The sequence below is a fragment of the Nicotiana tabacum genome, chromosome 6, assembly GCF_000715075.1.
Source record: "Nicotiana tabacum cultivar K326 chromosome 6, ASM71507v2, whole genome shotgun sequence".
Taxonomy (NCBI): Eukaryota; Viridiplantae; Streptophyta; class Magnoliopsida; order Solanales; family Solanaceae; genus Nicotiana; species Nicotiana tabacum.
In genome coordinates, this window is record NC_134085.1 from 73,394,891 (window position 1) to 73,419,433 (window position 24,543).

The 24,543-nt window shown below is 37.0% G+C and overlaps 1 protein-coding gene across 1 annotated transcript; it reads left to right on the forward strand.

Moving 5' to 3' along the window:
* The first annotated feature begins 2,232 nt into the window (after nucleotides 1-2,232).
* On the forward strand, nucleotides 2,233-3,991 carry LOC107768831 (putative acetyltransferase At3g50280). The gene has a single exon (XM_016587982.2). The coding sequence runs from the start codon at nucleotides 2,370-2,372 to the stop codon at nucleotides 3,825-3,827; it is 1,458 nt and encodes a 485-aa protein (XP_016443468.1). The 5' UTR covers nucleotides 2,233-2,369; the 3' UTR covers nucleotides 3,828-3,991.
* The last annotated feature ends 20,552 nt before the right edge of the window (nucleotides 3,992-24,543 follow it).

Here is a 24,543-nt window from a genome sequence, read left to right on the forward strand (position 1 = left end):
GGGAAAATCAAGTTAATAAATCAAATTAATTATGTGCTGACATGTCATGACACGTGGATCGGTAAAGGAATGGCAGTTGTCGAAGAATAGTTGAAGAGACACGAGCTTTAATAGGCACGAGCAAAGATCCAAGAAAACCAGAAGGAATGGGTGCTCGAACCTCTTGATAATTTGAAGAAGCATCGGAAGAATGAACCTAAATAGCAAAAGAGTATAGATACGTATTATTGGTAGTTAATGAGCATTAATTACGGAAAACGTTATAGAATCTATATTGAAACAGTTACGATTGCCAATTATAACGTTACATTAAATGTCATTAATTATCCATGATGACTCCATTATGGAAGGAGAGAAACATATTACTTAGAAATAGTTATAAAAGGTGAGGAATAAACATTTGTAAGGACACGAAATACTATTGGAATATACTGATTTACTTTGCTTTCTATTCAGCTATTATTTACATCAATTATTCCTATTTCTATTTGATTATCAGTAACCCGAGTTCTTCTAAAAACAAGCTTTGGCCGAAATTCTTATTTTTGGTTAAACAATAAGCAACATGTATTTCACGACAAATAATAAAATATGTATTATTACAGTAACAATTTGTATATATGTAAATGATGACAACAAGAACTAAGGAGCATTGCCAAAATGCACCTAATTTGTGATGTATATACAATCATAAGAAATTAAATTACACCTGTGTTGTACTTTTGAGTCTATATAGGGTTGTAAAAATGACTTATATATGTAATGGAAAAGAGAAAACTGAGAGAAAGTAGAAATTAAAGATAGTTACTCGATTGAACCTTACATATACTCTTTTATTAGAAGAATTTATTTAATTTAATTTATTTTATTTTTATTATATAATAATAATAATAATAATAATAATAATAATAATAATAATAATAATAATAATAATAATAATAAGTTTAATCAATTATTCTCATGAGCTACGTGTAAAATATGCTTTAGACCGCCATAAGCAACAAAAACAGAAAATATAGTAGAAGATTATAGAACCATAATATTTTACTGAAAATCCCAAGGTAATGCTACTTTTTTCTGCATATATAGGTCGAAGCTTCATTGGAATTGAAGAGGAAGACATGAATATCAGGAGGGAATCAAGGCTTGTTCCCCATTTCATGATAGCAAAATCAGTTGCCTTTGCATCCACTTCACGCAATGCTTACATTTCTTCACCTATTTTCAAATTTCTTCCTTAGTTAAACCCCTATTTTTATCCTTTCTACTGTCTATCCATGCGATACACATCGAAAAACCATCCACGTGTAGTTGAAATTATATTACTAATTATTCTATATTTATTTATAAAAAAATTGCCCGGGTCTTTTGATTCAAAATCATGCTAATTAATCTCTTGTTTATCGAGTGAGAGCCAAGGGTATTGAGCAATTCGAGGACACCAGAATATTCAAGATACGAACTTATACACTTGCACCTTTCAATATAATTCCTCTTTTTGTAATTTGCGTCATAATCTTTCAGGATTCTAACTCAACTAGGAGTGCCACATAATCCTCTTTATTGATCTTCCGCCTCGTTGTTTGTGCGTTCCTCATTTTTCAGTTTTAACTTTATTAACCAAGAAATGGGTATACAAACGTACGTGTGATACGCTGAAATGAACATGTGTCAATTGTTCCATATCTGCTTCTCTTCGTAAATATGATTAAATTGAAATGATGATAAATCACCGTGGCTAAGTTCAGCGGCAGATCTGGAGTACGGCGTACTAGTTTTATGGAATAGGGTAGCTTTTGTCAAATTTTATTTATATATTAAGAAGTTTATCAAATATATATTTGTAAATATTTAATTATGAATTTAATTATTAATATAAATTTACTTGAAATTGACATAAAAATTTATAAATTTTAAATTTCGAATTCGCAATGATGAAATGAATGGGAAACTTTAATATCCAATTGAGTATTTGTCACCAATTATTCAGTTTAGTTATTTATAGATTGGCACTGCTATAGGACTCCAGTTTTATAGTATATCTTTGGGTATCAGTCACCAAATAAAATCAGATTACTAGCTGGGTCAACTCCTCCAAATTTGGTAAGAGAGAAAAAAGAGATGAGCAAAAACAAAAAGAAAAGAAAATCAATAAACAGCAACTACCACTAATCAAATGCATGAACCAAGTCCGAAGACTCCACACCGCCCAACCTTATATAAAGCCTCCCTCTTCCTACTCACTCATTCATCCTCAGTCCTCACTTCACTCCTAATTCGAAGTGAGAACTTTGCTGAGTTTCTCTCCACAAACAAATTAATTAAAGCCGCCATTAAAACCCTTTATCAAAAAGCTCTAAACATTAACAATGCCTTGTTTAACCATGGAAGCTGTAACTTTGCTCTCCAAATGCACCATCTTCCCTTCCCAAAAATCTTCTCTCTCTGACCTCAAACTCTCTGTTTCAGACCTTCCTATGCTATCTACTCACTACATTCAGAAAGGTGGTCTCTTCACTCGTCCTCCTTTCTCCATCACCGACCTCCTTTCCCTCCTCAAACGCAGCCTTTCTCAAACTCTCACCCAATTTCCTCCCTTGGCCGGTCGCCTTGTCACTGACTCTGACGGCTACGTTTACATTTCCTGCAATGGTGCTGGCGCTGGTTTCATTCACGCCGCCGCTAATCACATTTTCGTCCGTGACGTCATTGGTTCAATTGACGTTCCTGACCTTGTCAAGGAGTTCTTCACTTTTGACAGAACTGTGAGCTATCAAGGCCATTTCAACCCTCTTCTTGCTGTCCAAGTAACGGAGTTAGCCGATGGTATCTTCATTGGTTGCTCCGTCAACCACGCCGTTATCGATGGAACGTCGTTATGGAACTTCTTCAATACTTTCGCTGAATTGACTAGGGGCGTGAAGAGGATTACGAGGCAACCGGACTTTAGCCGTGACTCTGTTTTGATATCTCCGGCGGTGCTTAAACTTCCGGATGGTGGGCCCAAGGTTACCTTCTCTTTGGACGCACCCTTGAGGGAAAGGATATTTAGTTTCAGCAGGGAATCAATTCTAAGGCTGAAAGATAAGACCAACAACAATCACAAATGGAATGTGGACGGAGAAATTGACATCGCTGAATTGATGGGGAAACAGAGTAACGATCCCATCAAAAAATCTGACGGCAAAGTAACGACGTTAACTTGGTTGAGGAATGCGGTTAGGAAAACAGAAACAGAAGGTATAACTGAAAATCAAACGGCTGAGATCTCATCATTTCAATCACTTTGCGCATTGCTTTGGCGTGCGGTGACACGTGCGAGGAAATTTCATGCTTCCAAAATGACGACATTTCGGATGGCAGTTAATTGCCGGCATAGACTCCAGCCAAAGCTCCATCCTCTATATTTCGGCAACGCAATTCAGAGCATTCCGACTTATGCGTCGGCCGGTGAAGTTTTATCTCACGATTTGCGGTGGTGCGCGGAGCAATTGAACAAGAACGTGAAGGTGCACGATAACGATATGGTGAGGAAGTACGTAGAGGATTGGGAGAGTGACCCACGGTGTTTCCCGCTGGGGAATTTCGACGGAGCTATGCTCACTATGGGGAGCTCCCCAAGATTTCCAATGTACGATAATGATTTCGGGTGGGGTAGACCCATCGCTGTTCTGAGCGGGCGGGCCAATAAATTTGACGGCAAAATATCAGCGTTTCCGGGAAGAGAAGGCGGCGGCAGCGTTGATTTGGAGGTTGTGTTGGCACCGGAAACAATGGATGGATTAGAATCCGACCCGGAATTCATGCAATTTGTTACTGGGTATTAAATGCTGGATTACGTTAATTGGATGGGAAGATGGGCGGACTTTGTTTGTATTTGGGAAGGATGATGAGGATGGGACATAGTAGCTAATGCTGTTGTGATTAATTACTCTATTTGGTTTTATTATTGTAAAATTAATCTAATTAATTTGTATTAGCAAGTTTTCAACGTGACGGTTGCATTTTGTTTTTCTTGAATTTTGTTTGAAACGATGAAATAGGCCACTAGTAAGTGATACAGAAAAGGATGATAATAAATGTTGACGTAGTTAAAGCCATGCTTCAACCTGTATTAAAATACTGCCATGACATAAAAAGAAATGAATGTCATTATTTTGCACATTGTAAAAGACGGGGTTATTAGAGTTTGTTATTTTCGTAATTTTTAATTTACACACTCTTCAATTAGTATATTTATTACCAGTTTGACAAAATTATTCACATTAATTAATAGGAACAGCTGTTACCATTTTAAAGATAATAATAATAATAATAATAGTGAATTTTGTAATTAAATCATTATGGCTCGTTCGTCTTTCAGCATAAGGGAAAAACAGTAAACTTTTTTTATTTTTTTGGTTCTCCCATCCACCTGCACTACATCATTTGAAAAACAGTAGACTAAATAAAACTCCTAGTAGCCAAAATATTTCTGGATTAACATTTCAACGGCAAAATGAAGACCAAATGAGCCGAGCCAGCATCCACGACAAAACCAGTAAAAATAATACGGGCTAGTCGGTTTTTTAACTTTAGTGTTTGTAAATTTATCGAAAAATAGCTACTATTTTGCTGAAATATAAAAAATTCCAGTATAATCTATCAGATTATGATGGAGCTCATACGTATAAACATCCAACATATTATATTGGAACTCCATCACATGGAAAGTTTCAGCATAATATGCTAGATTTTGGACCTCCTGCATATAAACTTCCAACTAGCGCATATTATGCTAAAACTTTATCGGATTTTTTAGGGTGTTTTGTTCAGATTTTATCTTCACATGAAAAAGTGGTTAAATTTCAATTACTTTTAAAACTGTAGTTATTTTTAATTAACAATTGTAAATTTGACGAGCCCAACTAGCAACTATGGATGCACTTCATAGTTATATTAAATATTATATTTGATGAGAGAATTTCAAATATTTCTAGACATTTTCTAAAGTAAATTTTGTATAAGATCTTCAAAATATATATAAAAATTATATACTTATATGTCGGGTTGATTTGTGTTATTTTACTTAATACCAACCAAATCAAACCAAATCTAATCAGATTTTTTAATCGATTTGATTTGACTTTTCGTTTTGCTACGATTTTTCGGTTCGGTTTGAACACCTCTACGAGCAACCACGGCACGAACATATTCTTATGGAAATTTTACACCACATGACGAAATATGACCTATATTACTCTTTTTATAGAAATTTTAAATAATTATTCAATATAACAATATTTTTCAAAACATAGTTAAGTGGATAAAACAATCAACTAAAGATAGAACAAGATAATCTAATTTCCGACTGGAACAGGATGAAATGTTGTTGGCTATAATGGACGACAATTCCTTTTATTGTCGCACGCAGTTCTGTAGTTCCTACGAGGAGAAGTGAGAAGCGACTTTCTTGGCAGTGCCAATTTAGAGGCGACTCAAATAAATATGTTTTGTCAACGTGGAATTGGGAATGAGGAAATTGACTTAATGGTGACATCCCTTTAATCCTTTCTTTTCTCTTTCTCCCGGCATCCCTTTAATCAAGTTTGTTAAATATATGATTAAAGTATGCTCTATCTGTTGGGATATACACTATTAACCATGGATTTTGGTTTAGAAATAGTATTTATTATGGAATAATTATTTATTTAAGTTTAACAACGTTTTAAAAAGATCATATATTCGTTTGTGTCCGTTACTTATATAGTAGATGATTTAGTGTATAGAGTTTAGCTTATACACGGAAGATTAAATCATCGGTTCTTATAAGTATAAAGATCATGTTCACAATCTAATGATGGAATTGGACAAACCATCATGAATGATTGTAGCACAAGATTAAATATAATTTATCTTGATTATGAGAATGTTAAATTCCGACTTCTTGTGCTAGTACGTTTTGTATGTATTGAACGCACCAAGTAGAGATAAGTATTTTATACTGACTTAATAAAATAAATTCTCTAGCTATTAAATGTAATTATACTCTTAATCTTGATATAATTATTATTAGTTGTGTATATTATTTATTATTTTGATTTACTAAAAGGCAAGATTCTTTTGTGGGTCAATATGCCTAGTAAATTGGACAATGATGATATACATTGACGAAGTAATAATTAGTTGATGGAATCCATGTCTCGGTCTAGAGATTGATGATACACCTTTATGAAAGCTTATAAGTTTTCATGTGTAAACCATGCAGGTGAATTTTGTATCCGTCACATGAAATAAGTTAAGCGAAGGTCTAAAGGAAATAATCAATGAATTAAATTGTCAGTAATTTAATTTATTAGATTAATATCTGAATCTTAACATGGGGAGTTAAATAATGTTTAATGGAAGAATTTCAAAATTGAACTGAGGAGTGCAGTTACGAATTTTTAGTGGAATAATTCGTAATTTATTGTGGTAGTATTAATTTGAATATTTCGAATTAAGTCCATAATAGGAAGCCTCGTTAATTAAATACTGCGGTCCCTGCTGTGACCGAACAATTAGGAATTAAATGGAATTATATTTCTTGATGGAAAAGTAAGACCCAACAGGTTTAGGAAAATGCTTTAAACCCTAAAACCTGTGGCTATATAAAGAGGTCTTATTCCATAAGGAGGAAAGAGGTTTTACTACACGATTTTCCTTAAGAAACTTGCCCACACGAGTTTCGCTAATTCCGGGCATTATTCGGGTCACACAGCAGACTGTGGAACTGTAGGATGATCTTGTGGACGGTTTCGCTCTTGCTTGGAGGTTTTTTTCGCGATCGTTGTCACGCTTCAAGAGATAAGTATCGATCTTATGGTTGATTAAAATCTGTGATTATGTGTTGTCTATATTACATGCAAGTGATCCCGGCTATTTGCTTCCGCTGTTTATATCTATTTTTTATCAATTGGTATCAGAGCCTGCTTGCATCTAAATAGATAACATAGAATATACATATGCGAAATTATGTATGAATGTCGATTGTTGATTGGTAAATTAAGCAAACGAAAGAGAAAGAAAAACGAAGGGTACTTGTTGGTCGGCTACGGAGGAAAGGCCGTGGAAAGCCTGATCAAGTAACCTGTTGGGATTTCTCAAAAGTTTTTTTGTTAATTAACAAACAAAGGATAGAAAATATTTGCTTGCTATTTTCTTGGTTGCTGCAGCGAAACAATTCCTTGTTTTGTTGAAAGTGTGTTTTGACTTTTGACCAACGTTTTACCAAGTGAAAATATTTGTTTATAAAGGTAAGTCCTTGCTGGTGACGCAACATCTTGGATTTTTGATCAATGTGAAGTCTTGATTCTTTATGTGACTTCTGTATATTTTGGTTGATCAAAATTAATTATTACCATAATTTGGTTTCTTCTGTCGTAGCTCGCTAGGAATTGTAAGGTTTTGGTAATTTTGAAGGTATGTGCAATAGCTTGGTATTCTGAAATTGTTAGTTATTGACACTTTCAAACTAAAGTAGTACAGATATATTATGGTGGAAATTGATAGATCATGGACTAAAGTTATGTATCGGCAGTGGGTTAGCAATTTAACGAATAAGCCGGGATTTTAACTCAGGCGTTCGTGAAATCAACTTTTGTGCCGGTTAAATATATAGGGTTTACTACTTGGCCATTGTTTTCCTCTTTTTATCCTCAAATGTGTATAATAATATTATAGATTGAGAATTTATGATAAATAAATGGTAATCACAAAGGTGATTTATTTATTTGAGATCATTGAAAATTCTTAAAGTTTTATACATGTGAGATGATATCACAGATGAGTTAAAGAATTTATGATTATAAATGGTCATCACCAAGGTGATTTATTCATTTGGAATCATTAAAAATTCTTAATAGCTTTATATATGTATGACTATATAAATACATGAATTAAGAGTTATGGTTAATAAATGGGATCTACTAAAGTAGTCTATTTATTTTAGTTATTAAAAAGGTGCTCAATGTATCATGTAAAAATTGTCTTTGAAAGTGTATGCTAGTTGTGGAGTTTATCTGTTAAAAAAAGATTTACCATTAGATACTAGTAACACTATGTTCATGAGAAGAGATATTTAGTATTTCACCCTAAAGTAGGAAAAGTACCATTTTGGATTCTCATGTATATAAATCAAGAGGACAATTTGATGCAAGAGGAAATTTTGTGTATCTTACCTAAAATAAAGGATATTATGTATGTTCTGTGCTCATGGGATTATAATGAGGAGAAAAAAAGTATGATCATATTTATTTTAATCTATCAAACTACATAAAAGGTTATTCTCCGAGTTTGGTTACAAGCTGGTGGTCATGAATTTGACAAACTTCGACTGACCTGAAACTTGGTAGGTTCATCGAAAACGATCTAGTGAGAAAAACTCACTGCAATGCAGTGAATCATGCTGTTTTTCGGCATTTTGAGGTCGTTTAGATGGTTTTGCAAGCAGTTTATTAAATTGAATTTGTTATAAATAGGAAAACTTATTCTTTATTTATCAGCTATATTTGTGTTAAATTTGAAACATGATGATTTAACTTGATATGATATATAGCAATAATGCAAATCACATGGATTTAATCCTAAATACACCAAAAATAATTTATTCGAATTTGGTCTAGTTTTTGGCGATCGTGAATTTCACGATCTCTGAATGACCTGAAATTCGGCAGGATCATCAGAAACGATCAGTTAAGAAGAACTCACTGCTATGTAGTAAACCACATCGTATTTTGATAATTCGGGACCGCTTAGATGAGTTTGTTGGAGGTTTGGCGGATTAAAATGTGAATTGCAGACGAAAAGTCATTCCTTTTATCTCGGTCTTATTTTGTTAAATATGAACCATGATGACGCATGTTTATTTTACATGAACTGATATATGGTTGTAATGTGTGCCATATTTTAAATTCCTAAAAATGCTTAGATGGTAGCTTTTCAAATTTGGTTGTTGTTTTGAAGATCGTGACTTTTATGATCTCCAATTGACCTGTAATTTGGTAAGTCTATCGAAAAACCCTAGTAAATAATACTTATTGTATGCAGTGGATAACATTGATTTTGTACTTCATGACTGTTTAGATAGGTTTTTTGAGCATTTTGTATTGGAACTTAATCCTTAGAGAAAATTTGTGGTTGTGATCAAGTGGTGATATGAATTAACCCCTATGGTCTCCATTATTTATTTATAGTAAGATAATAAATTTATGTGTCGACTTTAGGTCTTCCTCCATATCGGATGAATTTATTATGAACTTACTAAGTATAATTACTAGTAGTTGATAACATGTATTGACTCGCCATCTGAGTTTACACGTTGAATCAATTTTGTAATTATAATGCAACCATGATTAAGTGGTGACAGAAATATATTTTTATGGTCTTCCACCATTAATTTCAAGTGAGTGTAAATTTATGTGTTGACTTTAGGTCTTCCTCCATATCGGATAAATTTATTGTAATCTCACTAAGTGAAATACTAGTTATTGAAATCATGTACTTACTCTCCATCTGAGTATACATGTTGGATCAATGGAACTAGAGCTATTAATTATGATGTTCACTTGACTTAAATTGACAGTATACTCTCCATCTGAGTTGAGTCTGTTTTAATTTATTTGAGTGAATAATATGGCATTACATATGTATGTTGCATGAGTAGTTCTTTTCCCATCGAAATTGCTATTCAAGATGCATGACATATATGTGTATAGTGTTTAAAATTTTCGTACTAAAAGGTTATATACAATTGACTAAAAATAATAATATACTCTCCATCTGAGTTGGTTCTATTTATTTTTGGATTGTATAATTCTTGCATTATATAGTATACTTTGCATGAATGATTCTTTTCCCATCGAAATTTATGATTCGAGATGCATGTATGTATATAAATATTGAATGCTGTCTGAATTTTACTATTCAGTGTTTTGACTTATTATGATCTATTTAATATTTTTATCTCAACTCCACAATGACTTTATGCAATTTGTCGTATTACTTGTTAAAATTTTCTTTTAGTGATAAGATTAATTTAAAGGATGCAATATATGTACCTTTTGTTAGAAGGAATTTAATTCTGGTTTCTGGTCAAAATAAGAGATGGATATTTGTTTTATTTTTCAATTAACTCTTGAATTATTGAGTTTGATAAATATTTTATCTCTTGTGGTAAATGAATGCATGACCTTGTTATTGTATATTAATGTCTCTCCTGAACAGAACAATATTAGTCTACCTCATAAGAGAATATGTTCTTCAAAATTGAGTAAAACTTATCTGTGCACTTTTGTTTAAGTCATATTAATCTGGATAAGATTTCAAGTTGGTCAAGGATGGACCTTAAAGTTCATTGAAAGTAGAGGCATTTCCAACTTGTAGATCCTGTTTGGAAGGAAATCTGACTAAAGGTTGTTTCCCTTCAAAAGGAAATAAAGCTAGTGATAAGTTAGAACTAATCCATTTTTGATTATACTATCTAATGAATATATAGGCAAGATGTGGTTTTGAGTATTTTGTGACATTCATAAATGATTACTCAAAATATGAATATATATTTGATGCATCGTAAGTCTGAATGCTTTGAATAATTCAAGGATTTTCAGACTTAATACGGAGAAGCACCATGAGAATATATTAAATCACTACGATCTGATCGTAGGTAACTAGCACTTCTCTACAAAGTTCATTAGTTACTTATCAAAATGGAAGATTATATCTCAATTGTCTACACCGGAAACTCCATAATATAGTGGTGTGGTAGAAAGAAGAAATAAGTCTCTTTGGGACATGGATAGATTAATAAAGTGTTATTCAGTTTTGCCTTATTCGTTTTTTTTTTTGAATATTTCCTAGAAACTGCAAAGTACATTCTGAATTTAGTTTCTTCTAAGTTAGTACCTGTGACATCTATAGAACTGTAGATTGAATGTAAGCTCATGTTCGAATATAGGATTGTCCAGCACATATGCTGAAAGGGAACGCAGGTATGTAAGTTGGAACTAAGAATGGATAGGTGTATGTTTATTGAATATCCAAGAAAACAAATGGAGGTTTATTTTATTATCCTAAAGAAAATAAGGCAATTGTTAAAATAAATGCATTTTTCTAGATAAGGACTGTTCAATAAATCATGTTCCTAGAAGTAAACTAATTTTACAGGAACTAGGTAAAAAAATAACTAGATGTTTAAGAACATCAAAACCCACACGCCGGAATTGACGTTTCATTGCATTTAAGTAGTGGGAGAACGTTAATAGATAAAACATACCGTTGTCGAGTGGGAGTGATGTTTAAACAGTGAACACTATATTAAGAAGTAACTAATATTTCAATACCGTAAGGTAATGAAGGTAATATTAGTAGTACTTCGTCGTAGTGGGAGAATACTAAGGAAAATCATAGTTCGGTGTACACTCTTGGGATAGTTTCGGTAACAGGATCCCTGAAGAGTTTAATACCAAACTAGCTAGTTACGACAAAGTACTACTAGACAAAAATTGCATTTGAAAATAACTTGGCAAGTTCATTTTAGCAAAAGCTTATTGGCAAAGACTTTTAATAGTCGTGCAAAAGGATAGCTGTGAAAGTTATGGATGCATGGTTATGAGTCAAAGTGGGAGCTTGTTAGAGCATATACTATTAACCATGCATTTAGATATAGTATATTCTAATAATTGTCATGGTTAAAAGTCTAAGTGGGAGATTGTTGGGATATATACTATTAACCATGGATTTTGGTTTGGAAATAGTATTTATTATGGAATAATTATTTATTTAAGTTTAACAAAGTTTTAGATAGATCATATATTCGTTTGTGTCCGTTACTTATATAGTAGATGATTTAGTGCATAGAGTTTAGCTTATACACGGAAGATTAAATCATCGGTTCTTATAAGTATAAAGATCATGTTCACAATCTAATGATGGAATTGGACAAACCATCATGAATGATTATAGCACAAGATTAAATATAATTTATCTTGATTATGAGAATGTTAAATTCCGACTTCTTGTGCTAGTAAGTTTTGTATGTATTGAACGGACCAAGTAGAGATAAGTATTTTATACTGACTTAATAAAATAAATTCTCTAGCTATTAAATGTAATTATACTCTTAATCTTAATATAATTATTATTAGTTATGTATATTATTTATTATTTTGATTTACTAAAAGACAAGATTCTTTTGTGGGTCAATATGCCTAGTAAATTGGACAATGATGATATACATTGGCGAAATAATAAGTAGTTGATGGAATCCATGTCTCGGTCTAGAGATTGATGATACACCTTTATGAAAGTTAATAAGTTTTCATGTGTAAACCCTGCAGGTGGATTTTGTATCCGTCACATGAAATAAGTTAAGCGAAGGTCTAAAGGAAATAATCAATGAATTAAATTGTCAGTAATTTAATTTATTAGATTAGTATCTAAATCTTAACATGGGGAGTTAAATAATGTTTAATGGAAGAATTTCGAAATTGAACTGAGGAGTGCAGTTACGAATTTTTAGTGGAATAATTCGTAATTTATTGTGGTAGTATTAATTTGAATATTTCGAATTAAGTCCATAATAGGAAGCCTCGTTAATTAAATACTGCGGTCCCTGCTGTGACTGAACAATTAGGAATTAAATGGAATTATATTTCTTGGTGGAAAAGTAAGACCCAACAGGTTTAGGAAAAGGCTTTAAACCCTAAAACCTGTGGCTATATAAAGAGGTCTTATTCCATAAGGAGGAAAGAGGTTTTACTACACGATTTTCCTCAAGAAATTTGCTCACATGAGTTTCGCTAATTCTGGGCATTATTCGGGTCACACAGCAGAAGACTGTGGAACTGGAGGATGATCTTGTGGACGGTTTCGCTCTTGCTTGGAGGTTTTTTTCGTGATCGTTGTCACGCTTCAAGAGATAAGTATCGATCTTATGGTTGATTAAAATCTGTGATTATGTGTTGTCTATATTACATGCAAGTGATCCCGACTATTTGCTTCCGCTGTTTATACCTATTTTCTATCACTATCTAATATTTGTGAGGGGATAATTTGTAAAATGTAAAACATGCTCCCAGTAACAACGTTTAGTATTTAACAGTAACGACACTCTCTTGCAGATGATGGAGATAAATTAAAAACTAGATTAGTTGCTTGTCTAAAGAAAAAATATTCATATATAGTATAGACAGCAGTAGTGTAATGAGTTTTGGTCAATTACAAACCCACAGTGAAGATAAACACGGCAGTTGTAACAGCAACAGAGATACAACATGGGAGAAAAAGTATACATTTACTCTTCTTTTCCCTCTGCTAAAGAGTATGTCTCGTTTGCTCTATGTTTATAAAAAACATAGGCGGCTCAAGCACATGTATAGCCTAAAGCCAAAGTTTAATGTGAGTGTGATGACCCAATAGGTCATTTTCAGTTTAAGCCTTTATTTATGTGTTCCGAAACCTCGAATAGCTTCGTTTATCCTTCTTCGATTTGCGTGCGCAGTCCGTGTCTTCTTCCGGAAAAGTTTTATGTGAAAAATTAAAGAAAATGTAAAAATTTAGCCTTAAAAATGGTTTGAGTTGATTATGGTCAATATTTTGTGTAAACAGACCCATATCAGTATTTTGATAGTCCCAATGGTTCTGTATCGCAATTTGGGACTTAAGCGGATGTCCGGAATCGAATTCGGAGTCTCTAAGTTGATTTGTTAGGAACTAGTAATTTGAAAGTTTAAAGAATTCCTAAGTTTGATCGTAGGTTGACTTTGTTGCTAACGGGTTCGAATTTCAGTATCGGAACTTGACATAGGTTCATTTCACTATTTATGACTTGCCTGCAAAATTTGGTGCAAAACGGAGTTGATTTGACGTGATTTGGACATCCAGTTGTAAATTTGCATGTTCTTGAGTTCTTTTTGGAAATATCATTCATTTTTATGTCCAATTTGTAGTTCTAGGCGCGCGAGCGAGTTCGTATGATGTTATTACACTTGTGTGCATATTTGGTTTGAAACCCGAGGGCTTCGTGTGAGTTTAAGATAGGCTACAGAGTGGCTTTTTGACTTAGGCAATTACTGGTTCTGAGTTTTCTGATATTTGGTGCTTTCTTCTTCGCGATTGCGAAGAGTAACCCGAGGTTGGGTGGAAATTCCTCTATGCGAACGTGAGGTTGAGGTCGCGAACACGAAGCAATGGTGTGATCATCCTTCATGAACGTGACCAAAGCTACGCAAACGCAAAGGGTGGAAGGGGGATCAACTGTGTGTTTTATGCGAACGCGATCGAAGAGTCGGGAACGCGAAGGCCAGGGGGCAGATTCATCACGAACGTGTAGGACACCTCGCGAACGCGCATGCCACTTGGGCCGATGCATATTGCGATCAAGTCAGGCCCTTCACGAACGCGAAGAAGGCCTGACGCCCAATGATTTAAATGTTATAAACACGGTATTTTCTTTGTTTTTCACCATCTTCACAGTAGAGCTCGACTTAGAGGCAATTTTGAAGAGAAATTTCAACCCCAAACTCCGTAGGTTAGTATATGTTAACTCGCCTTCTTCTATTTTCATCAACACCCATTGATTTCTAACCTTAATCTATGCTCTTTCATGGTAGAAAATTAGGGATTTGGGAAGAATTGAAATTTTTTGTAAAATTGATTAGATCTCAAATTGAGGCCGAGTTTCAAAACTAATCACATAAACGATCTCGGGGCTGAAAGGGTAATTGTGTCTTGGTTCGAATCTCGAGTTTTGACCAAGCGAGCCCGGGGTTGACTTTTGAAAAATATATAAAGATCTTATCTTTATCTATTGTAATTGATTTCCCGAGCATTGTTTGATGATATTAAGTCGATTTTGGTTAGATTCGATTGGTTTGGAGGCAGATTTTAGACAAAAGGCTCCGATTGAGCTTTTAGTTGATTGCAGAGCAAGGTAAGTGTTGGGTCTAACCTTGGTTTGAGGGAATTAAGAACCCTTGGATTACTTGTTATGTGAATTACGCGTGTAACAACATATATGCGAGGTGACGAGTATATATACACCGTCAAAGTAATTGTTTCCATGCATTCTCGTATTTCATTAATTATCTGATTCCACGTCTTAACTGTTACATGCCTTAATTGCTTTCTATGCCGTAACTTTTTACTTGTCATTAATTACTCTTGTATTGAAATATTTGTTTCTTCCATGGTTCCATGATTAACTACTACTTGCCTTAATTGTCTTACTTATACACTTTAAATGTCATATATTTGGCTTGTCTTTTTGCTTTTGAATTAATTGTAGCATTCCTTGACTTGATACGGGGTTTCTTTATTGCTTTGATTTCATATTGTTTTATCGTAGAGATTCTTGTGAATTGAGTTGTTGGATTGATTACAATTATTGAATTTGTTTATGGATCGGGTTGCACGCCGCCACAGTTGTGATACGGTGGAATAAGGGGAGATTTTGACATTGATACGGTGGGATCGGGTTGTGTGCCGCAATAAATTTTATATGTAATTATGATATTGATATGGTCAAATAAGGGAGGATTTTGATATTGATACGGTGGGATCGTGTTGTGCGCGCGATAGTTTTTATATGTGATTTTGATATTGATGCAGTGAAATAAAAGGGGATTGTGTGTATACGATGGGATCAGATTGTGTGCCGCAACGGATTTTGTGTGTTGTACTCATTATTGTATTGTGTTAGCTTTCAGTATTTTTATATGATATTCTGAGGACTTACATTTTTGGATTCATTAATTTCGAGGATTGAGTTTATTTTCATTAATTAACTGCTTTGCCGACATTTTTATAGGCTTGGCACTTACATAGTACATGGATTCGGTTGAATTCATACTACATTCTACACTTCTTATGCAGATTTTGGAGTCGGTCCTAGCGACAGTCAGTCGATTGCTCGGATCTGGTGCTTGATGGAGACTTGAGGTATAGCTGGATGGTGTTCGCAGCCCTGAAGTCCCCTTCTACATTACTCTAGTTGTTTATTTCATTTTAGACAGTTATGCTTTCTTTCAAACTATTATTTGTAGTACTCTAGTCATTCGTGTACTTGTGACACTAGTTCTGGGATTGTATCTGGATATCGACGTTATTTTAAACATATGCCTTATTTTAGTTTATTCAGCTTATTGATTTTCAGTTAAATTTAATTGTTAAAAATGGCTAGTAACTACATCTAATATTGGTTTGCCTAGCAAGTGAAAAGTTAAGTGCCATCACAATCCCGAGGGTGGCAATTTCGGGTCGTGATAGTTGGTATCAGAGCACTAGGTTGCCTATGTCTCACAAGTCACAAGCAAGCTTAGTATAGTCTAGAGGATCGGTACGGAGACGTCTGTACTTATCTTCTACAGGTTATGAAGTTTAGGAAAATGTTCACTTCTTTCCTTCTCTATCATGCGATTTCATTCTATTTTTGATGATTAAAATATTCTATTCTTGTTCCCTCGCATACGGCGAGAACACGCACAACATCTACAGCCATACAGGAGCCGGAGCCCCTTGTGGAAGCTACTATCAGGGGCATAGGTCGAGGTAGAGCCAGAGGTAGAGTTCAGCGTAGAGCTCGAGCAGCAGCACCAGCAGTGGAGCCTTAGATTGATTACGAGGAGGAGGTTCCAACTCAGACTGTACCTGTAGGACCAATTTAGGTCCCGGAGGGGTTGATAGCCACTTTAGTGCTTCAGGAAGCTCTAGTCCGCTTGGTGAGCCTTATGGAGAGTGTGGCCCAGACCGGTGCATTCCTGGTGACACCGGTCGTCTCTCGTACTAGGGGAGGAGTATAGACTCCCGCTTTTCACACCCCGGAGCAGGCGGCTCCCCTATATCAGACTCCAGCAGCCCCGCCAGGCGGGGTGGTTCAGATGGCTGTTACGACATAGGCCGGTGATAGGTCTGTTATGTCTTCTGAGGCTTTGTTGAGGTTGGATAAGTTTACCAAGCTCTTTTCTATTCATTTTAGTAGTGCATCTTCTGAGGACCCACAGGATTACCTGGACCGCTTCCACGAGGTGTTGCGTAACATAGGTATAGTTGAGACCAATGGAGTTGACTTTGCAGTGTTTCAGATTCCTGGTTCCACCAAGAGACCGTGGAGAGATTATATGTTGACTAGACCAGCTTGTTCGCCTGCACTTACCTGGGATCGATTTTCACAACTATTTCTAGAGAAGTTCATCCCTATCACAGTAAGAGAGGATTACCGTAGGCAGTTTGAGCGTCTTCAGCAGGGTAGTATGACTGTTACCTAGTATGAGACTCGATTTGTGGACTTAGTTCACCACAAAATTATCTTGCTCCCTACTAAGAGGGAGAGGGTAATGAGATTCATTGATGTGCTCACTTTCACTATCAGGCTACATATGGCCAAGGAGACTGTAGATGATATTACCTTCCAGAGGGCTGTAGATATTGCTAGATGGATCGAGATGGTTCGTAGTTAGAAGAGGGGGCCTATGTATGATATGAGGCCTCATTATTCTAGAAATTTCAGTGGTGCCTCATCTAGAGGCAGGGGTACTTTTGATAAAGGCCATCCTCCCAGGCCATTTCAGTCAGCGCTTCAGGCATCTCACAGTACTTCAGGGAGTCGTGGTCCTTGTGTATCTCATTCTAGGTAGCCAGCCTATAGTACAACATCAACTCCTATCAGTGCACCTCCGATCCAGAGTTGTCACCGTGGTTATACGGCCCGTTCGGGTCAGCTTCAACAGCCACAATAGCAGGATGGGTGTTTTGAGTGTGGATGTACTAGTAACATTAGGAGGTTCTATCCGAGATTGTTGGGATGCATACCACAATAGAGTTCTCATGCCATGGTCCCAACACTGGTTGCTCCACCGCCCGCTCAACCAGCTAGAGGTAGGGGCCAAGAAGCCAGAGGTGGAGGTCAAGCCGTTAGAGGTGGAGGTCAGGCCGTTAGAGGTGGAGGCCAGCCAGCTAGAAGTCATCCCAAAAAATGTAGGTTAGAGTGGTGGGGCCCAGTCCTGATTTTAAAATTTCCTTGCTAGACCCGATGTCGAGTCATCTAACGCTGTTATGATAGGTATTTTTCCAGTTTGCCATAGAGATACTTCAGTTCTATTTGATCCGAGCTCTGCTTATTCCTATATGTCATCCTATTTTGCTTCATTTCTAGTTGTGCCTCGTGATTCTTTGAGTGCTCCTGTGTATGTGTCCATGCATGTGGGAGATTCTACTATTGTAGATCGTGTCTATCGCTCATGTATGATTACTATTAAGAGTCTTGAGACTAGTATAGATCTCCTACTTCTTGATATGGTAAAGTTTGACGTTATTTTGGGCATGGATTGGCTATCAACTTATCAGGCTATGTTGGATTGTCACGCCAAGACTGTGACCTTAGCCATGTCAGGGTTGCCTCGATTATAGTGGATAGGGACTCCTGGCCATTGTACCAGTAGAGTTATTTCTTATATGGAGGTACGACATATGGTCGAGAAGGGATGTCTATTATAGTTGGCCTATGTTTGTTATTCGAGTGCGTACGTAGTTTCCTTCCACGGATTCACTACGAGTTGTGCGTGAGTTTCCAAAGGTATTTCCTATAGATCTACCAGGGATGCAACCCGACAGAGATATTGAATTTTGTATTGATTTGGCTTTGGGTACTCTACCCATTTCTATTCCACCATACCGTATGGCCCCGCCGGAGTTGAAGGAATTGAAGGAGCGGTTGTAAGATTTGCTTGATAAGGGATTCATTAGACCTAGTGCCTCCCCTGGGGTGCACCTATGTTGTTTGTGAAGATGTAAAATAGATGGATGATGATGTGTATAAACTATCAGCAGTTGAAAAAAGTCACTACCAAGAACAAGTATCCGTTGCCGAGGATTGATGACTTATTTGATCAATTTCACGATGCCAAAGTGTTTTCGAAGATTGATTTGAGGTCTGGCTACCATCAGTTAAAGATTAGGGCATCTGATGTCTCTAAGATGACTTTCCAGACTCCGTATGAGCATTATGAGTTCCTAGTGATGTCAGTTGGGCTGACAAATGCCCCAATAACATTTACGGATTTGATGAACTGAGTATTCAAGCCCTATTTAGATTTTTTTTGTGATTGTAATCATTGATGATATCTTGATCTACTCCTGCAGTCGAGAAGATCATTAGCAGCATCTTCTAATCGTACTTCAGACTCTGAGAGATAGTCAATTATATGCCAAGTTTTCAAAGTGTGAGTTTAAGTTAGACCCAGTCGCCGTTTTGGGGCATATTGTATCGACAGAGGGCATAAAAGTGGATCTTAAGAAGATTGAGGCAGTTCAGAACTTGCCTAGACCTACTTCAGCTACAGAGACTCGGAGTTTCCTGGGTTTGGCAGGTTCGTGGATGGGGTTTCATCCCTAGCTACCCCATTGACTAGATTGAACCAGATGGGTGCTCCATTTAGGTGGTCGAATGAGTGTCAGTTGAGCTTTCAGAAGCTCAAGACTGCTTTGACTATGACACCAGTGTTGGTGTTGCCCACAGGTTTAGAATCCCACATGGTGTATTGTGATGCATCTCATATTAGGCTCGGTGCAGTATAGATGAAGGATAGTAGGGTGATTGCCTACGCGTCACGGAAGTTGAAGATTCATGAGAAAAGTTACCATGGTCATGATCTAGAATTGGCAACAATTGTTCATACACTGAAGATTTGGAGGCATCATCTCTACGGCGTGTCGTGTGTGGTGTTCATGGATCATCAAAGTCTATAGTATTTTTTCAAGCAAAAGAATCTCAACTTGAGGCAGATGGGGTAGTTGAAGTTGTTGAAAGAATATGATATCACCATTTTGTATCTTTCTGGGAAGGCCAATGTGGTGGCCGATGTCTTAAGTAGAAAGGCTGTGAGTATGGGTAGACTTGCATATATTCCAGTTGGAGATAAGCCGCTTGCATTAGATGTTTAGACTTTGGATAATCAGTTCGTGCGGTTAGATATTTTGGAGCCCAGTCGTATTCTAGCTTGCATAGTCTCTCGATCTTCTTTGTATGAGCATATCGGAGAGTGTCAGTATGATGACACCCATTTGATTGTCCTTAAGGACACGGTGCGACACGATGGTGCCAAGCAATTTTTTCTTGGAGATGATGGGGTTATGCGGATGCAGGGTCGTATTTGTGTGCCCAATATGGATGGGCTTCGTGAGTTGATTCTTGAAGAGGCCCACAGTTCTCGGTATTCCATTCACCTAGGTGCCGCCAATATGTATCAGTACTTGCAGTAACATTATTGGTGGAGGAGAATAAAGAAGAATATAATTGTATATGTAGCTCGGTGCCTGAATTGTCAGCAAGTAAAGTACGAGCATCAGAGGCCTGGTTGTTTGCTTCAAAGGCTAGAGATTCCTTAGTGGAGGTGGGATCATATTACTATGGATTTTATTGTTGGTCTCCCACAGACTCAGAAGAAGTTCGGTGCAGTATAGGTCATTGTGGACAGGTTGACCAAGTCGGCATATTTCATTCCAGTGGCAATTACCTATTCTTTATAGCAATTAGCTATGATCTACATCTGTGAGATTGTCCGTCTTCATGGTCTGCTCATGTCCATCATTTCTAATCAAGGTATGTAGTTCACCTCGCACTTCTAGAGGGCCGTACAATGTGAGTTAGGCACACGGGTAGAGTTGAGTACATTATTTCACCCCCAGACGGACGGACAGTCTGAGCACACTATTTAGATATTGGAGGATATGCTTCGCAGCACCGTTATGGATTTTGGGGCTTCTTGGGATCAGTTCGTGCCGCTTGCAGAGTTTTCCTACAACAACAGCTATCAGTCGAGCATTCAGATAGCTCCCTATGAGTCATTATAGGGGAGGCGGTTCTGTTCGCCAATTGGTTAGTTTGAGCTCGGAGAGTCTAGGATTTTGGGTACCAATTTGGTTCAGGATGCCTTGGAAAAGGTCAAGATTATTCAGGATCGACTTTGCACCACTCAGTCTAGGCAGAAGATTTTACCGACCTTAGAGTTTTCGATGTTGCATTCATGGTTGTGGAGAGGGTATTGCTTCGGGTTTCACGCATGAATGGTGTGATGAGGTTCGAAAATAAAGGTAAGTTGAGCCCTAGGTATATCAGACCCTTTGAGATTCTTGAGAGAGTTTGTGAGGTGGCCTATAGAATGGCATTGCCACCTAGTTTATCAGCAGTCTATCTGGTGTTCCATGTGTCCATGCTCTAGAAGTATTACGGTGATCCGTCTCATGTGTTAGATTTCAGCTCAGTCCAATTGGACAAGGATTTGACTTATGAGGAGGAGCCGGTGACCATCCTAGCTCGACAAGTTAGGAAGTTGAGGCCTAAGAGTTATCCTTCAGTTAGAGTACAATGGAGAGGTCATTCTTCATAGGATATTGTGATGACACCTAGTATCTAAGACTAGGTAAGCCTAAAAAACATGTGAAATATAAATGAAATAACAAATAAACTCTCAAATACTCAACAATTTTAATACAGAAAACTCCACAACTCAGCATTTACAATTCCCCAAAACCTGATGATACCGAGTCGCTCTAGATACAGTGCGGAACACTCCTATACATCTCTGTAAAGATATAAAGAAATAAGAAAGGAACAGGATAGAAGGGAACTCCAAGGTCTGCGGATGCCGACAGGTATACCTTGAAGTCTCCTAACTGAGCAGCTTCACTGACGTCTAGACTGGTAAGATGTACCTGGATCTGCGCAAAAAGATGTGCAGAAGCGTAGCATGAGTACACCACAACCGTATCCAGTAAGTTCCAAGCCTAACCTCGGTAGAGCAGGGACGAGGTCAGGTCAGGGCCCTACTGAAAATATAATAAGAGACAAGGCAGAAGATATAATAAGATGACATGGAAGTGAAACAATAAGAGTTCATGGAAGGTAATAGAACGTAATCAAAGAAAAACAACTAAAACATGAAAATAAGAAGGAATCTTACAAGTTAAGGAAACAACAACAACAACAAAAAACAACAAATAGAGGAAAAATCAACAGGGGCACTCCCGAGGTACCACCTCGTAGTTTCAAGAGTAAATGTCTCACAATCTTTCTTAATACCACCCATGCGTATCAATAATCACAACGACACGGTAGAAACCTCGTGCCACAATAACAATCCGCACGACAAAAACCTCGTGCCACAATAAACAATCCGCACGGCAGAAACCTCGAGCCACAATAACAACCCGCACGGCAGAAACCTTGTGCCACAATAAACAATCCGCACAACATTAACCTCGTGCCACAATAACGACCCGCACGGCAGAAACCTCATGCCTCAACCAAACAATCATCTCAACAATAATTACAAAAACCAAAACATAACAATTGAAACAATGATATTTCAAGCAAAAGAATCCCACAGTTAAATAATAAATACGGAATCAAGGAAGCAGGAAATTCAACTAAGCATGTTGTACAATTTGCAAATAAGAGATAAGACACATAGACATGTGAAATTAGGCTAAACATGACGACTACACATGCTAGAGCAACTCAATTAAGGATATAAAAGGGAAACTTGTATACAGATAAAATCAAAGAGTCAAATTTTACAACATTCCATAGTCCGTTTCCAGAAGGTTCGAGGCAAAGCTCGAGGTACGACCCCGAAGGTTTCCTATGTTCAACCTCGGGGAAGTGCAAATCGGCGGCTATGTTGGAAAAGCGGGAGATTCCCAAGGCACGTTGTTAGAGCTGACCAGGTCTACTAGACTAGTATATGTCCATACCATGGCATTAAATGGATGTACCAACCGCATATTTTTGTAATAAATGCACATGTACTATGTTGGGATTCCCCCTCATATATAAAGGAGACCCTTATCATTTTGTAGCACACACATGATATTGAATAGAAGAATAAGAACATTCTCTGCTCTCTAACTTAAACAGTCTCCATTGTCCTCTCTTTGATTTATTGCTTACATTGATTGTGTTTCATTGATTGTTCTTCATTTATTACTCATCATTGATCATAAAGAGCCATTATTGAGGCCCTTAGAACTGTTAGTCCTTCATTGATCACCCCCAGTCAAGCTCGTGAGCTGGACCTCGAGGCCCAGCATAGGCTAGCCCGAGACCCTGATGTAAGGCCCCGTAAAATTTCTACTTAAAAACCTAAAACTCGTGTTGCCAATTTATGATCATGTGTTAGCAGTTTGGACCCTTTGGATTGATCTGTGCATTAAAAAGCTAAAGAATAGTATTTTCCAGAAAAGTGCAATTCTGCGGTCAACTATGCGGTCGCATAATAGTTATGCCGACCGCATAGTCGCCGAAGAATAAGGAAGTGTGATGGTTAATTTTGAGGTAAACTATGCGGCCAATTATGCGATCGTATAGTCGATATGTGGGCCGCATGGTCATCTCATAATCCCCTTGGAATTTTTGCGAGGGGCAGCTCTGCTGTGCATTGTGCGACCGTAGAACAGGTATGTGGACCGCATTCTTGTCGCATACCCAGGTAGTTTGTTCAGGTTTTTGGGAGCATTTTTGCGGTCCATTCTGCGAGCCGCATGTCAACTTTATGCAACTGCAGATCTGAGTCGAGGCTCCAGATTTCTTGATTTTAAACCCGAACCCCTGTTGTTATATCCTGTGCAATATTTCATTTTGAGCCTATTTCCTGGTGCTTTTAGAGTGAGAGGAAGGTTCTAAGAGAGGGGAAGTACCTTTCATCAAAATTGCTCCACAAATCCTTGTTAAAACATTGAAGATAATCAAGTGGGGCACCTAAACCTTCATCCCAGGAGGTAAGACTTCATCACCTCAGCTTTTAATTTTATACATAGCTATGAGGGGTCATTAGTGAGGTAATTCATGGGGATAAAGGTGATTGCATTGCATGCATGTGTTCTTAGAAGATATGAGGAAATTATAAATAGAGAGGCATGGGGAATGGGCTAGTGTAATCTTGCATAAAAGGACCATAAGGCCTTAATGAACACTCAATGCTTGATAAAATGCTCAAGTGAGCTTAGATTATGATCTTTTCGTGATTATGGATTCGATTGTGCTACATTGCAAATAGATTGAAGTTCGAACAACACCGGTATTAGCTCTGCCAGAGGGTACAGAGGGATTTGTGGTGTATTGCGATGCTTCAAGGATCGGGCTTGGGTGTGTGTTAATGCAACACGACAAGGTTATAGCCTACCTTTCTAGGCAACTTAAGAATCATGAAAAGAGCTATCCAACCCATGACTTAGAGCTTGTGGCAGTGGTGTTTGCGCTAAAGATTTGGCGACATTATTTGTATGGGGTCCATGTGGATGTATTTACGGATCACAAGAGCCTTCAATATATTTTCAAGCAGAAGGAGTTGAATCTGAGACAAAGAAGATGGCTAGAGTTACTCAATGACTATGACATTGATATTCTCTATCACCCGGGAAAGGCTAATGTTGTGGCGGATGCTCTTAGTTGAAAATCTATGGGAAGTTTGGCTCATTTAGAGGCACATCAAAGGCTGTTGGCTAGGGAGGTACACCAGTTGGCTAGTTTGGGAG